The sequence below is a fragment of the Triticum dicoccoides genome, chromosome 2B (assembly GCF_002162155.2).
Source record: "Triticum dicoccoides isolate Atlit2015 ecotype Zavitan chromosome 2B, WEW_v2.0, whole genome shotgun sequence".
NCBI classification, from domain to species: domain Eukaryota; kingdom Viridiplantae; phylum Streptophyta; class Magnoliopsida; order Poales; family Poaceae; genus Triticum; species Triticum dicoccoides.
The window spans coordinates 522,562,718-522,576,544 of NC_041383.1; the positions used below are offsets into that span (position 1 = coordinate 522,562,718).

The following is a 13,827-nucleotide window of genomic DNA, read 5'->3' on the forward strand; positions in this document are numbered from 1 at the left end:
GCACCTCGTCGTCAACGGAAACGTCTCCTCCCACTGAATGCGCAACGCTGAAAATTCTGAAATAAATCAAGAAATAAATGCGAGCACCAGAATTTGAACCTGTGGGCTAGGGATACCACAGTCACCCGAACCATCCAGTCACAGGTTGATTCGCATGGGTATAGATATTTTAAAAAGTCAAACTTTATAGTCTTTAACCAAGTTTATAGAGAAATACATATACATCTAGAATAATAAATACATATCCTTAGATACATGACAATACGTACTTTCCTATTGTGTACTCCTTCCGTCCGAAAAAGCTTTGGCCTTGCTTGGGGCAAGTTTTTTCGGACGGAGCAAGTATATATTTGGTATTGTAAATACAAATAGTTTTTTTTTTATAAATTTGGTCAAAGTTTGATTTTCGAGAAAATTTATATGCACTACGTTATGAAAGGAGGACTCACTCAGGCGTAGCAAAAATGGGAAAGGAAAGCAGCACAAGGCGGTGAGCCGCACAGCCCGCAGGGAGGAGTGCAGACTGCAGAAAATTGAGAATGCAGATGTACAAGTGGGGACGAATCTGAGCCGTTGAATAAAGATCCGACGTTCCTAGAAAAACCTATGCTTAACTGGAAAATAGTCGACCGATAAGTACACGCTCCGAAGGCCGAAGCGGCCCCGAACGGCCAAACCCCTGGTCGCAGTCCAGAAATGGCCGCCGCCGCGAAGCTCTCCGTCTCCAGCCAGGCCTTCGCGGCGCTCCTCGACTGCTGCGGGACCGCCGCCGGGGACTGCGACGGGCTACTCTTCGGCCGTGCCGCCCGCCCCCCGGCCCCTCCCCCTTCCCTCTCCGACGACGACGACTCCGGCGCCACCTCCTCCGCCCCAACCCTATCCATCAACGTCACCGGCCACGCCTCGCTCGCCCGACCCTCCTCCCTCTCCGACGCCCTCGGCCGCTTCCAGCCCTACTCCCCCGCCCGCCCAGCCACCGTGGGCTTCTTCTCCTCCCGCCGCAGCGCGGCGCGCCGCCCCTCCATGCGCGAGGTCGCCGTCGCCCGCTCCCTGTCTAAATCATTGGCCCTCACCCACCCCCTCGTGTTTCTGCTCGTAGCCCCCTCCGCCTCCTCCAACCTCTCCATCCACTCGTTCGACTACCGCGCCTTCCTCCTTGTGGATTCCCGCCTCTTCCCCACCTCCCTCCAGGTCGTCAACGTGGGTCCTGGTTTCCGGGGCCAGTACCACACCTTCGCGGCGGAGTCGCCAATGCCGTGGCTGCCGCGTCCGCCGGCAAAGGGCTTCAGCATCAGAGACCAGAAGGCGATGGATGGGATGATTGATGCGTTCGGGCTGGGAAGGGTGGAGGCCTTGGTGGCCTCGGCCACGGGGCAATCAATCGAGGTGGAGGAGATGTATTCCGGGATGCTAAGGAGGCTGGAGAGGCTTGCTCGGGAGGCGGAGGGGGGAAAGAAGCTGGTGCGCCGTCAGGTGCTAGTTTGCTGAATGCTTTTCTTGATGTGCTTCTGTAGTAAAATTGATTTGTTTGCGTCCTTGAAAAAATGCATTCCTTTGGTTGTGCATCGGTTATTAGACTGAGAGGAAACGGCATTTTGCAAGTGAAGCAATCTTGTGCACATATTTGAGTCGGAATCCAAGGAATTTTGGGATTTCAGTTGGCACTCTGGATATAACTTAGGTTTCATTGTAAAGACTTGACTCCCCTTTAAATGCTAAGGTAGAGTTGTCATATGAAATAGTACTACTTACCAGATAAAAAGGTTAAACCGGTCTCTGCAGGGCATGCTGATTTGAACAGCAGGGCCAACTACTAATGCCAACTTCTTGCTGCGTGATCTATTTTTTCCTGTTTGAATCAGATCTTATTCAGTAGAGAAAACCCTTGCTTCTTATTAAGTTAAGTGCTTATAAATAGTTGAACAATGTAGCATTTGTTTGTTCAAAAGAGATGGCATGGATATGTAATATGCTTGTATTGCATATCCATGGCCCGTGTGTTCAATTGTGCATGTACAGGACAGAGTATCAGTTCATCTTATTGTAGCATTTATAGATTTTGCTACGTTTTCTTTAATCTGCATATGTCATCTCTCTCTTCAACAAAATTTGCATTCTTGCTAGCATCTGTCAGAATCTCGTGAGGGCTAAGCTGCAAAATGTGAAAGTGGTGGAGTGGGACCTCATACCTGCTGTAGAAGGCCTGGGTGGCCAAGTGAGTTGGAGAAGTAGCTAATACGTCATTCTACATACATCCTTTTGGAAAGCTCATTTCAAGAGCATTTTGATGTCTTGTGTCATACAATGTGACAGTTTGAGCTATCAAAAGTCAAAGCAAAGTGGTAGTTTCCTTTTTCTGGATGAATAGAATAGGTGGTAACACTTTAGTTACATGTACAAGCTATGCTATTTTGTGAGTTTAAGTGTTGACCTATAGCTATAGGAAGTATTGTGCAACGCACAGTTGCAACTAAACTACTGAAGTATGCATTAATCTTGTACGTGAACTAATTGCCATTTTTCTGTTGCTGACTGAAATGGTTACATCCTTCATGTATGTCATGTAAGGGTTGATAGGAGTTAATATTCTACTCCCTCCGTTCCCGAATATAAGACCTTTTAACTATTTCAATATTGACTGCTTACATACTAAAATAAGTGAACATACATACTAAAATGTGTCTAACATACGAATCAAGAAAAAGCTAAAAGGTCTTATATTAGGGAATGGAGGGAGTACTTTATATTGCGTGCATGTTGCTGGATAAACTATGTGAGGTTGGACCTATGATGCTGTTGATCTTTGCTAGTGTATAGGTTTATTGGTTCACATGTGTGCAGTCTTGAACTTCAGTCTGTTTGAATGTGATATCAAAAACCATTATCCATGTAGTTTTGCATGAGAGGGAGCTTCCAGACATGAACTGGAATGAGACATTTATGTTGAGTACTTCAATATCGTTTACAGATTCAGGTTTTAACATGTCTTCAGATTTAACAGGATACATCGTTGTATGCTATTCTTATCATTTTGCTGTTCTTGTTTGTACCAGTTTGTTCCTTCATCATCAGTTTTGCAAGGATTGTCTTTAGATATGTTACTGAGATAAGCACCAACCTTTTTGTTTACCATGTCTGTGCTGATGTTGCTTTGTAGGAAAACAAGAACTTATTGGCAAAGATAAAAATTGCCGGGTTGAAGTAAGGGCAGAGATCTTGTTCTCAGCAAGGTAAACCTTACTTACCTATTACTTTGTTTCATATGTATGTATAACTTGAAGGGGAGCCTTGGCGCAGTGGTAAAGCTGCTGCCTTGTGACCATGAGGTCATGGGTTCAAGTCCTGGAAACAGCCTCTTACAGAAATGTAGGGAAAGGCTGCGTACTATAGACCCAAAGTGGTCGGACCCTTCCCTGGACCCTGCGCAAGCGGGAGCTACATGCACCAGGTTGCCCTTTATATGTATGTATAACTTCCTTCTATCCTGGATCAGTTCTGGTATTTGGCTACTCATTTCTTTTGCACCCTCACTTGACACCTCCCCATTCCTTCACTACTGGTTGGTTGAACTCAAATGGTTCTACAGCATCACCTGATCAATTCTTATCTTCTGTTTGTATCTAATTTATTTGCTTGCACGCGTGTGTTGGGCTAACACACTTTAGTAACGATCTTGCTTTCCATGTATGTTGAACCGCTAGTGAATAATTATTATTGTTCTTAGGGAGCAGTATTTGATTATAAAAGATTGCATCTTGAGTGTCCACTTATTTTTCGCTGTGTGGTGGTATAATAACCGTATAATGCATGTTATCTGTGATCCTCAATGAGAAGGCCCTGAACCTGAAATTTAAGGTCTTCACGTTCACTCTCCAACACATGGCAGATTATAAGGCTTGATTTGATTATTAGTGGTGACCTTTTGTTTGTGACTAGCGGTCTGATGGCATGTTTCCATTTCTTAAAGCTTGTTATGACGTCCTTTTCATCTTGTTTTGCAGCGTGTAGAGGCTCTGTAAGAGTGGTCGCAAGATTTGAAGCCGGGATCCTTGAACTGTACCTTGAGTTGAAGTGCCTGCCTATTTCCTCTTTTTGGCTGGATGATTTCTGGACTTCCAGTATCGCATATTTGTTCTTTTGAACAGAAGATTCAGGGGGTTCAAAGGATGCGGAAACCAGGATAGTAAATGTGAACCCAGTTCTTTTTTCCTTGCGTGCAAAGATGTGGCATCATTTCGCCACTGCCCCTTCAAAAGCTGAATGCAGTAGTGTTCCATGTTATGTGGTTAAGCAGATTCAAGTCCAATTTGGATTTGCCATTCTAGTAGTATGCTTTTATCTGCAGTGGAGCTGTGACTTGGTGGTACCCGAATCAGCGTTCATCGACCCATGCTTAAAGTAGCATCATGCTCATCTTTAATGCTACCTTCGACTCAAAATATAAGACGTTTTTGTAGGACAGTCTTATATTTTGAGACGGAGGCTTAATTATCAATGTACTTTTTTTTTTGCGAACATGTAAAAGCTTTGCGCGTCGATGTATTAGAAATAGAAGTACAGAGAGTCCGGTGGCTTGCCGCGGTTACAACCATCCCCACGGTAGCATATGGTGGGCAGCCATTAACACCATGGGGCACCCAACGACGCCCTACATGCTAGAAGGTCCCATCTCTAGAAGTACGACAACCCCCTCGCACCAGAAAGTTTTCATAGCTCAAGCTCATCACTCGCACCAGAAAGTTTTCATAGCTCAACCTCATCACTCGCACCAGAAAGTTTTCATAGCTCAACCTCATCACTGATGCGACGACAAACCTCTCTCTAGCAAAGACCGTTGGAAGACGCGACTATTACGCTCCTTCCATAGCATCCAGACGATGAGGAGGGCAAGCAAATCGAAACCCTTCCTCCGCTCCTTCGGGATCATTGCACGACTGGCTGCCCACCACTCCATGAGAGTTGCATCAATGGTGGGCACCAACTGACCGAGGGCGCACCGTGCGAGGGTAGAGTGCCACACCTCCCTGTCAAACACACAACCCAATGCCAGGTGGTCTGCAGTTCAGCCTCCTGCTCGCATAATGGGCACACGACGTTGGATTGGAGGCCGTGTTGAAGGCGTCTGTCTGCCGGCCAAATCCGACGCCTCAACGCTAGCAAGAAGTGAAGCTTGTACTTGGCCGGGGCCCAAGTCTTCCAAACACTACAAAAAAAATACACTTCCGTGATGATACGTGTTTGTCACAGTAGGTCACGTTTTCTGTCATGCATGTACATCCATGACGATTTTATGACAGAATCAAGATAGTCATACCTATGCTGTCATAGAAGTGTTCCATGACATTACCAAAATTATCATCACGGAAGTGTCCACTTCCATGACGATAAATCGCGCGTCACATAAGTGCTTTCGTCAAGGGTGATCGACACATGGCATCCACCGTAATGGAACACCGTTAAGCTATCGGGTCGGGTTTTGGATCCGATAACCCGTTAACAGCCCCCACCAATGGGGATTTTCCACGTGTAAAATCATCATTGGCTGGAGGAAACACGTGTCGGCTCATCGTTGGGACAGATGTCATCCACTCATTGGACAGAAGGCACCTATGATATGTCGACACGTGGCACGACCCAACAGAGGCCCATTCCTGTGAAAAGGTCGGCCCGTTTGACTTGGTCAAAAGGTGGCGGGCTGGCCCACGGAAAGCCTCTTAACGGCATGTTCGCATATAGCCCATTTACAGCCCGCAAACACAGGGCCCGTTACGACCTATCCGAATTAGGCCCAGTAGCGTCATCTGGGCCGTCCAATATGATTCCAGCCCGTTTGAACTTCCGTCCCATGTATGGCCCATGATGTCTTTCGGCCCATATGAGGCCCTTTGTAACTCTTGGCCTATTAATGGCCCATGCTGAAACTGGCCCGTAATGAACATTGTATCACTTTATACCCATTAACGACCCATTATTCTATTGGGTCGTTTCCAGCCCATGTTATCTGTCGGCCTTCTCAGGGCCCATTTATTCTTGGGCTCATTTCCAGCATTCGGTTACTTATAACCCGTTACTGTCATTTTCTGCTTGTGGGCCAAGTTCAGCTCGTTGTTACAGTCGGCCCGTTTGTGACCCGTTAATATGTTGGGCCGTTTTCATAGCGTCATCAAATACGGCCTATTAACGACGACCCGTTATGGTCGGCCCATGAACGGAGGATTCCAACTCTAGCCCGTTTACAGCCATAATGCGGTCTGTTATTGGCCCATGTTTGGTCGATCGATCGTCCGGCCCATATAAGGCCCATTGATGATACGACCCGTAGAAGGCCCGGCCCATTGTGTCTACGGCATGTAGAAGGCCCATTGTTTCTACGACGCGTAGAAGGCCCGTTGTTTCTACGGCCGGTAGGAGGCCCAGTGCCACTACAGTAAATATGTAGCCCATGGTTATTGTGGCCTAGTTTTAAAAAATAGGTTATTGCGGCCACTAGCAAACCACGGAAAAAGAACTGCACTGACTACAAGCAGACAAATAAACAAGACACTAAGGAAATAAATAAGCAAGCAACTTATGCTAGGCTATCATGGCTATTACACATATTACATCCACTGGGCATCAAAGTTCGCCGCCAGTGCAAATATAGGGAACAAAGCAGCATATAAACGCCGCAGCAAAACTAGTCCGGAACTGAAACCACTTTAGAAGAGCTCAAGAAACAATATCCTGGGTACCCATAATGCTGGCAAGATGCTTAGCAAGCTTATTAACTTTCTCTTGTTTGGCGCTTAAATCCTCCAGCGCTTGCTGTTGCACAAGAAAGTACGCATCTGAATTATGCAGGGACTTCCTCAGTCATTCGGCTTCTTGCCGCAGCACAACTGACTGATGTCTTTCAGCTTGTAGCTGAGACTGAAGAAGCCGAAGTGATTCAGGCAGCGAGTTCGAAGAGCTTGTGCCAGCGGTACTGGCCAGTAACTCGAACACTACATCAACGCAGGACTGTGGGGTTTTCTCACTGTCTACAAGATCGTTTTTATCACATTTCTTGGAGACCAACAGGGTTGTCTCACTATCTTGAACCTTATCTGCATTACTTTCTCTACCATTGCATAGTGGGGTGCTCTTCTCCAATATTCTGTTTGCATACTACAAGAGAAACAAGCAGACACATCACAGGTTTAGCTTGTAGTATACGAAACTCATTTTGGTAAACCGGTTCAACAGTAAGGTGGACAGGATAACAGCATGAAACAAACATATATCTATGTACTATGGTCACTGTATTGTCCATATCATTCTAGTTTATGTTGCCTAATCAAGATAGAGACATAGTTCAACTCATATATTTTTAAGACATAGCAGCATAGACAGAATATAAGTGTGAGCAACTACACAACATTGGCAGCACTTGTAATGTGAATCACATGAGAACATAACTATTTATATAACTTAAACTGAAATCAACATAGAGCAAGAAGTTAGAACAGCAAGCCAGTTAAAGAAATAGGTTTAAAACATACCTGTTGCGCCATTGGAGTTTCAATTGGATCCTTCAAATTCGAAAGTAGTTGGTATGAGTAAATACAGTGATGCAACAACAAAGGAGTATGGACCATAGCTACGGAATCTGACCTGAGAACAGTTGCTCTTCTGCTTTAAACGTGGAGTTTGGCTTAGCTGTGGTGGTCTTCGTGCTTTGGGCAGTTAGATGGGTTGTAGCTGGTTCTCTGCCCAACGGTGTAAGTGTGTAATCTGGAAGAGTCTCGATTATGTGTGGCGGGGCTAGTTTGTGGGCCAGTACAACCATGGTTCTATCTGCATCGACGGGTAGCACTGTCTTTTGAAGAACGGGTTTTTGCTCCCTTAGATACTGCCATCACCCCCTCCAATTCAAATGGCTGATAAACAAGAAAAGAAATTGAACGTACAGACATTGTATGATAGACAGATGTGGTAATTCACATATATGTTGTCTAACCAAACAGGACAGCATGACACAATTTCACATATATGATGCCTAACTAAACAGGATAGCATGACACAATTTCAGATATATGATGGATAACTTAACAGGATATAATGGCATAATTCAACATAGATGAGTACCTAAACAGGAGGACATGACAAAACTATATGATGTCTTTCTAAAATAGGTTGGGATGAAATAATTCACATACATGTTGTCTAAGTATACAAGATGACATGATATAATTGACATAATTGATTCATATACTAAGCAGCTGGCACTCGCATGTATGATCTCTAAACTAAGCAGATGGAATTCAATATTGTGCATATGATGTCTAAACTAAGCAATGCAAGACACCATATGCATCATATGAGAAATATAAAACATTGCAACTTAGAGCATACACCTTAGGTGGGATATAGGACTGGTCATCTATCTTTGAATCCTCCTCTGAGGAGCTCCCTGTAACCATCGAGATATATGCTTCAATAGGTACCATTGCCTGCTCTCAAGACCTTGTTTTCACTCCAGATTTTTCCATAACCGGCTCAAATGGCTGATACACATGAAGAGTAGTTCAATATACACAGATTGTCGACAAATGGAATACCTAATGAAAAAAGATGGCATGCGATAATTCACATATATGATGTCTGGCTACATGGCGGTGCATAATTCACATATATGATAACTGGCTGAAAAACATGGCATTGCATAATTCACATATCTGATATAGAAAGAAAACAGGAGGCATTCACACAAATCATGTCTAATCTAAGCAGATGGCATGGCAATGCAAGACACCATATGCATGATATGAGCAATATAACCCAGCCAAGTTAGAGCATGCACCTCGGTGGGGGGGGGGATACGACTGGTCATCTGTCTCTGAATCCTCCTCCGAGGAGCTATCTGTAACCAGCAAGAAATCTGCATCGACGGGTAGCACTGACTGCTCAGAAGACCTTGTTTTCACTCCAGATTTTCCCATGACCGACTCAAATGGCTGATGCACAGGAAGAGTAGATGAATGTATAAACATTGTTGACAAATGGAATACATTATGGAAAAAAATATGGCATGATACAATTCACATATACGATGACTGGCTAAACAGGATGGCATTGCATGATTCACGTATATGATGCGTGGCTAAAGAAGATGGCATTGCATAATTCCCATATACTCCCTCCATTCCTAAATATTTGTCTTTTTAGAGATTTGAAATGGACTAGCACATACGGATGTATATAGACATATTTTAGAGTGTAGATTCACTCATTTTGTTCCGTATGTAGTCACTTGTTGAAATCTCTAAAAAGACAAATGTTTAGAAATGGTGGGAGTATGATATAGAAACCAAGCAGGTGGCATTCACACAAAGCAAATCTAAACTAAGCTGATGACATATAAGATGTATAATGTAAGCAATGCAAGGCGCCATATGCATGATATGACCAACATCAGCATGCCAGGTTAGAGCAAACACCTCAGGTGGTAAACAGGCGTGGTCGGCTCCTTCTGAATCTCCATCTGAACAGTTATCTTCCTCTGGAATACAATCTGGAAATGCAGGAGGGGGGCCCACTTCGCCCACCATGGAGCGGCATCTGCATGACATTATATTCCCATGCAATGGTCTTCTCTTTTTCTCTACATGTTCAGTACGATTGTGTACAATATCTGACATGCATAATAAAAAAATAGTTTGATTTTGTAAGGCCTAAGGGGTGCATGCAAAAATCAAGACTGGTGGTAGCAAACGAGTGTGTGGATCCAAAACTAATGATAATAGGTAGATTATAGCTTCAGTTTAAAAAGATAGACAATGGATCATCTATTGTTTGTTGCCCACCCAACATGAACCACATAGAAGATCCCAGATGAACCAGATAGTAGACAGATACTATTCATTCCTGGCTCGATATGAGACCCATGGGCATTTCAAAATTCAAGTTTGAATGATAAAGTAGCAGGTAATAATAACCGATGTATAACATAAGCAAACACGAAAGACTACGACCTCTCTTCCGGAACTGTGTAGTCCTCAGGTTCATCTGCTCAGTCGATGATGATAATGCAGTTGGCGTGGCTGCCGGCAACGGGGAAGATGATCTGAGGCGGCGAAAGAAATTCTGCAGGGGATCTCTGCTGCTGTGAACGCTTTTGTCGATGGTGCACCTTAGGTGGGGTGGATGATGGCACGACAGGAGCAGGACATAACACACAGAGTTTTCTTTGACGTCTATCTGAAAATGAAGTAAATCTGTAAGGGCTCCTTAGAATTGGAGGATTCTATAAACGCAGGGACAGGAAAAACACAGGAATAGGATAGGAATGCATGTGCAAAACAGAGCATTTGGAAACATAGGATTTCAGTCAACCTGGGTGATGAGGATACAGACCTGGGGTGGGGTCCCTACCCTAGAGGATAAGAAGTCCAAGAGACAACAAGAGACCCCCCGTCAAAGACGTCGAGTGCAATCCACTCGACGATCATGTCACTCAGGAGTCTTCCTACCTATTGTCACTCGACCACCCAAGGAATCACTCGACCAACCAAAGACCCAGAGTCACTCAGCATTGTAACGGGCAGGCGTTCCTCCATAGTCTTTAAGGTCATCAATATCATTAAGGTTGGCGTTACCTGTAACGCCCCTACTTTATGTACATTAATCCCCTTGTAACGGAGGATGGCTAGGGTCCTGGCGCACTCTATATAAGCCACCCCCTCCTCTGGGACAAGGGTTCGCACCCCCTGTAATATCACACACATAATCCAATCGACCGCCTCCGGGCACCGAGACGTAGGGCTGTTACTTCCTCTGAGAAGGGCCTGAACTCATAAACCTCGTGTGTACACCTTCACCATAGCTGAGATCTTGCCTCTCCATACCTACCCCCCTTTCTACTGTCAGTCTTAGAACCAAGACAGTTGGCTCCCACCTTGGGGCAGGTGTCTTAGCGACTTATTGGTGAAGTTGCAAAAAAATTTCGATCATCATCATGGTTTTCGGCGGAGGATTGGCTGAGGGCCGCGAGATCCGTCTCGATGCGCTCGTTTTCATCGCCGAAGACTCCGCTTGGCTTCAGGAAGCTACCCTTGACGTCGAGGCGCTCCCCGTCCGAGGGGCGACGCTCTTTCGCGCGTCCATTCGCGGCGTCCTTCTCCTGCAGCCATCGACTCAGTATGAGTCAGCTATGATGGCGTTTTCCCTCCCCGTTGTTCGCCGCCGCAAGCGATCCGGTCGATCGCGGTTTCAGCGGTGGGTGAAACACGCGGTGGCTCGACGTTCGGCCACCCATCAAGTCGCGGCGATCGAGCCCGACGAAACTCTCCACGGCCTGTTCGATCTGTCGACTGGATCCGCGGAGACCCGCATCCGAGTGCGATAGCAGCGACCCTACGGCTGAAGTCTTAATGGTCGACGGACCACATAGTCCACCTGGTTTCCGCTGTGAAGACGGCGGAGACGGGGGCGGCCATCCGTCGCGCGTCCATGAGGAGTACCATCCCGAACCCCTCTCTTCACAGTAGAGGGAAGAACTTCGTCGCCGCAACATGGATGCACTCCACATGCCCATCGTTGGAGAAACCCCCGAGGCCCGGGCCTTGGAAGAGGTGCGCCTAGCTAATTTAGCTGAGCACACTCGACTGGAGAACCTTCAGCGTGCTCTTGACGAGCGTGCTCGGGAGCGGATCTTTGAATCCAGTCGACGACAGCTTTTTCCGCCTCCACCTAAGGTATACCGCACTCCGATCCAAAATCTCGCAGTTGTAGCCCGCATAGCAGAGTCAATACAACCCTCCCAGTCAGAGGCCAACAGAGGTTTGATGCAGATCCTAGCCTTGCTCCGGGCGGTAGGAGAGAAAAACACCGCAGTGTCTCAGTCACGGAATAGGATTCACAGCAGATCCGTGGTAGCGGATACAGTTCAGTCGGCCCACAGTCCGAGATCGCCCATGCGGCGTGAGGATCGTGGATAGTATGATCATCGGCTCGACCGCGACAATCGTTGTCGAGTGCCCACGCCTCCTCCGAGGAGTGCATCATATGTGCCTCGGCAGAACGATGATAGATGCCGTCACAGTGATGGACGCAGAGCACCAGTCGACCCAAGAGAGCCGGGCTTTGATGCGAGATCCATCCTTGTTCAAGGTCTGGTTGACCAGAACAGAGCACATAGAGAAGACCCCGACAGAGATCGTCCGAGTGGCAGCAGAGTGCATGTTTCTGATCCAGAGTGTTTCAGCAGAGCCATCAGGGCAGCGGTGATTCCTCCCAACTTCAGGTTGGCGATCGGAGTCAGCAAGTTCACTGGGGAATCCAAGCCTGAAACTTGGCTTGAGGATTACCGAGTGGCTGTACAGATTGGCGGTGGAAACGATGAAGTGGCAATGAAACACCTTCCTTTGATGTTGGAAGGGTCAACCCGAGCGTGGCTGACTCAGTTAGCTCCAGACAATATATATAGTTGGGAAGAGCTTGCCCAAGTGTTCGTCAGAACCTTTGAGGGCACTTATAAGCGGCCAGCAGGGTTGACAGAGTTGCAGCATTGCGTGCAGAAACCGGGTGAGACTTTGAGAGATTTCATTCAGAGGTGGACCACTTTGCATCACACCGTTGAAAATGTATCAGAGCATCAAGCAGTGTGTGCCTTCAAGGAAGGCGTCAAATACCGAGAGTTGGTCCTGAAGTTTGGTCGAAATGGAGATATGACTTTGACTTGGATGATGGAAATAGCCACCCGGTACGCTAACAGAGAAGAAGAGGATCGACTTTACAGCGGAAAAAGTAAACCAGTCGGCTAGGAGGCCGGTGGAGGTAATTCCAATCCGAAACAAAAGCAAAAGGCCGAGCCCGCAGCACCTGGCGAAATTGCGGCGGTGGCTCAAGGGAAGTCTAAAGGGAAACCTAAGGGACCCTGGAACCCTAAGAAGGTAAGAGGCCAAGCAGGAAATGATGTGTTGGATCTGCCATGTCACATTCACACGAAGAAGGATGAAGAGGGTAATCTGATTTACCCTAAACACACCACTCGGCAGTGTCGTCTCCTGATCCAGCAGTTCTGAGAGAGTCAACCCAATGAAAAGGGAAAGGAGTTGGACAGAGACCAGGATGAGGAAGAAGATGATGGTTATCCCAAAGTCAATTCCACCTTGATGACTTTTGCTGATGTTGAAAGCAAGAGTCGATTGAAAGTTATCAATAGAGAAGTGAATATGGTCGCCCCGGCAACAACGACTGCATACCTGAAATGGTCCCAAACATCCATCACATTCGACTAGTCCGATCATCCTGCGCGTATAGCCACCCCTAGGAGGCAAGCGTTGGTGGTCGACCCGGTGGTCGAAGGCACTCGACTGACCAGAGTACTGATGGATGGTGGTAGCGGCCTGAATATCCTTTATGCTGAAACCTTGAAGGGGATGGGCATTCCGATGTCCAAACTTATCGAGAGCAATAGGAGTTTCCATGGTGTTATCCCCGGAAAGAAAGCCGAATCACTCGGCCAGATTGCCCTTGATGTGGTTTTTGGTGATTCCAAGAATTACCGTAAGGAAAAGTTGACATTTGAGGTTGTGGATTTCCAAAGTGCTTATCATGCCATTTCTGGGTAGGCCTGCCTATGCGTGTTTTATGGCTCGACCATGTTACGTGTACCTCAAGTTGAAAATGCCTGGTCCCAGAGGTGTGATCACAGTTATTGGCAATCGGCAAAAGGTGGAGGGATGCTTCCAGAAGGGTTCCAAAATTGCCGATGCGCAAATGGCAGCAATTGAATTTCAAGAATATCAGAAGAATGCAAATCCGAGCGATTTACTCCGAACTAAGAGACCTGCCACAGATTCTACA

At 46.5% G+C, this 13,827-nt stretch overlaps 1 protein-coding gene across 1 annotated transcript; it reads left to right on the top strand.

Moving 5' to 3' along the window:
• Positions 1-667: 667 nt before the first annotated feature.
• Positions 668-4,404, top strand: LOC119364610. The gene is made up of 3 exons (XM_037630093.1): positions 668-1,473; positions 3,158-3,230; positions 4,002-4,404. Exons 1-2 carry the CDS (start codon positions 697-699, stop codon positions 3,203-3,205), a joined length of 825 nt encoding a protein of 274 aa, XP_037485990.1. The 5' UTR covers positions 668-696; the 3' UTR covers positions 3,206-3,230; positions 4,002-4,404.
• The last annotated feature ends 9,423 nt before the right edge of the window (positions 4,405-13,827 follow it).

Coding starts and splice junctions, on each gene's coding strand:
- LOC119364610 (XM_037630093.1), top strand. CDS start 697: ATGGCCGCCGCCGCGAAGCTCTCCGTCTCCAGCCAGGCCTTCGCGGCG. Junction 1,474..3,157: donor AGAAGCTGGTGCGCCGTCAG/GTGCTAGTTTGC, acceptor GTTGCTTTGTAG/GAAAACAAGAACTTATTGGC.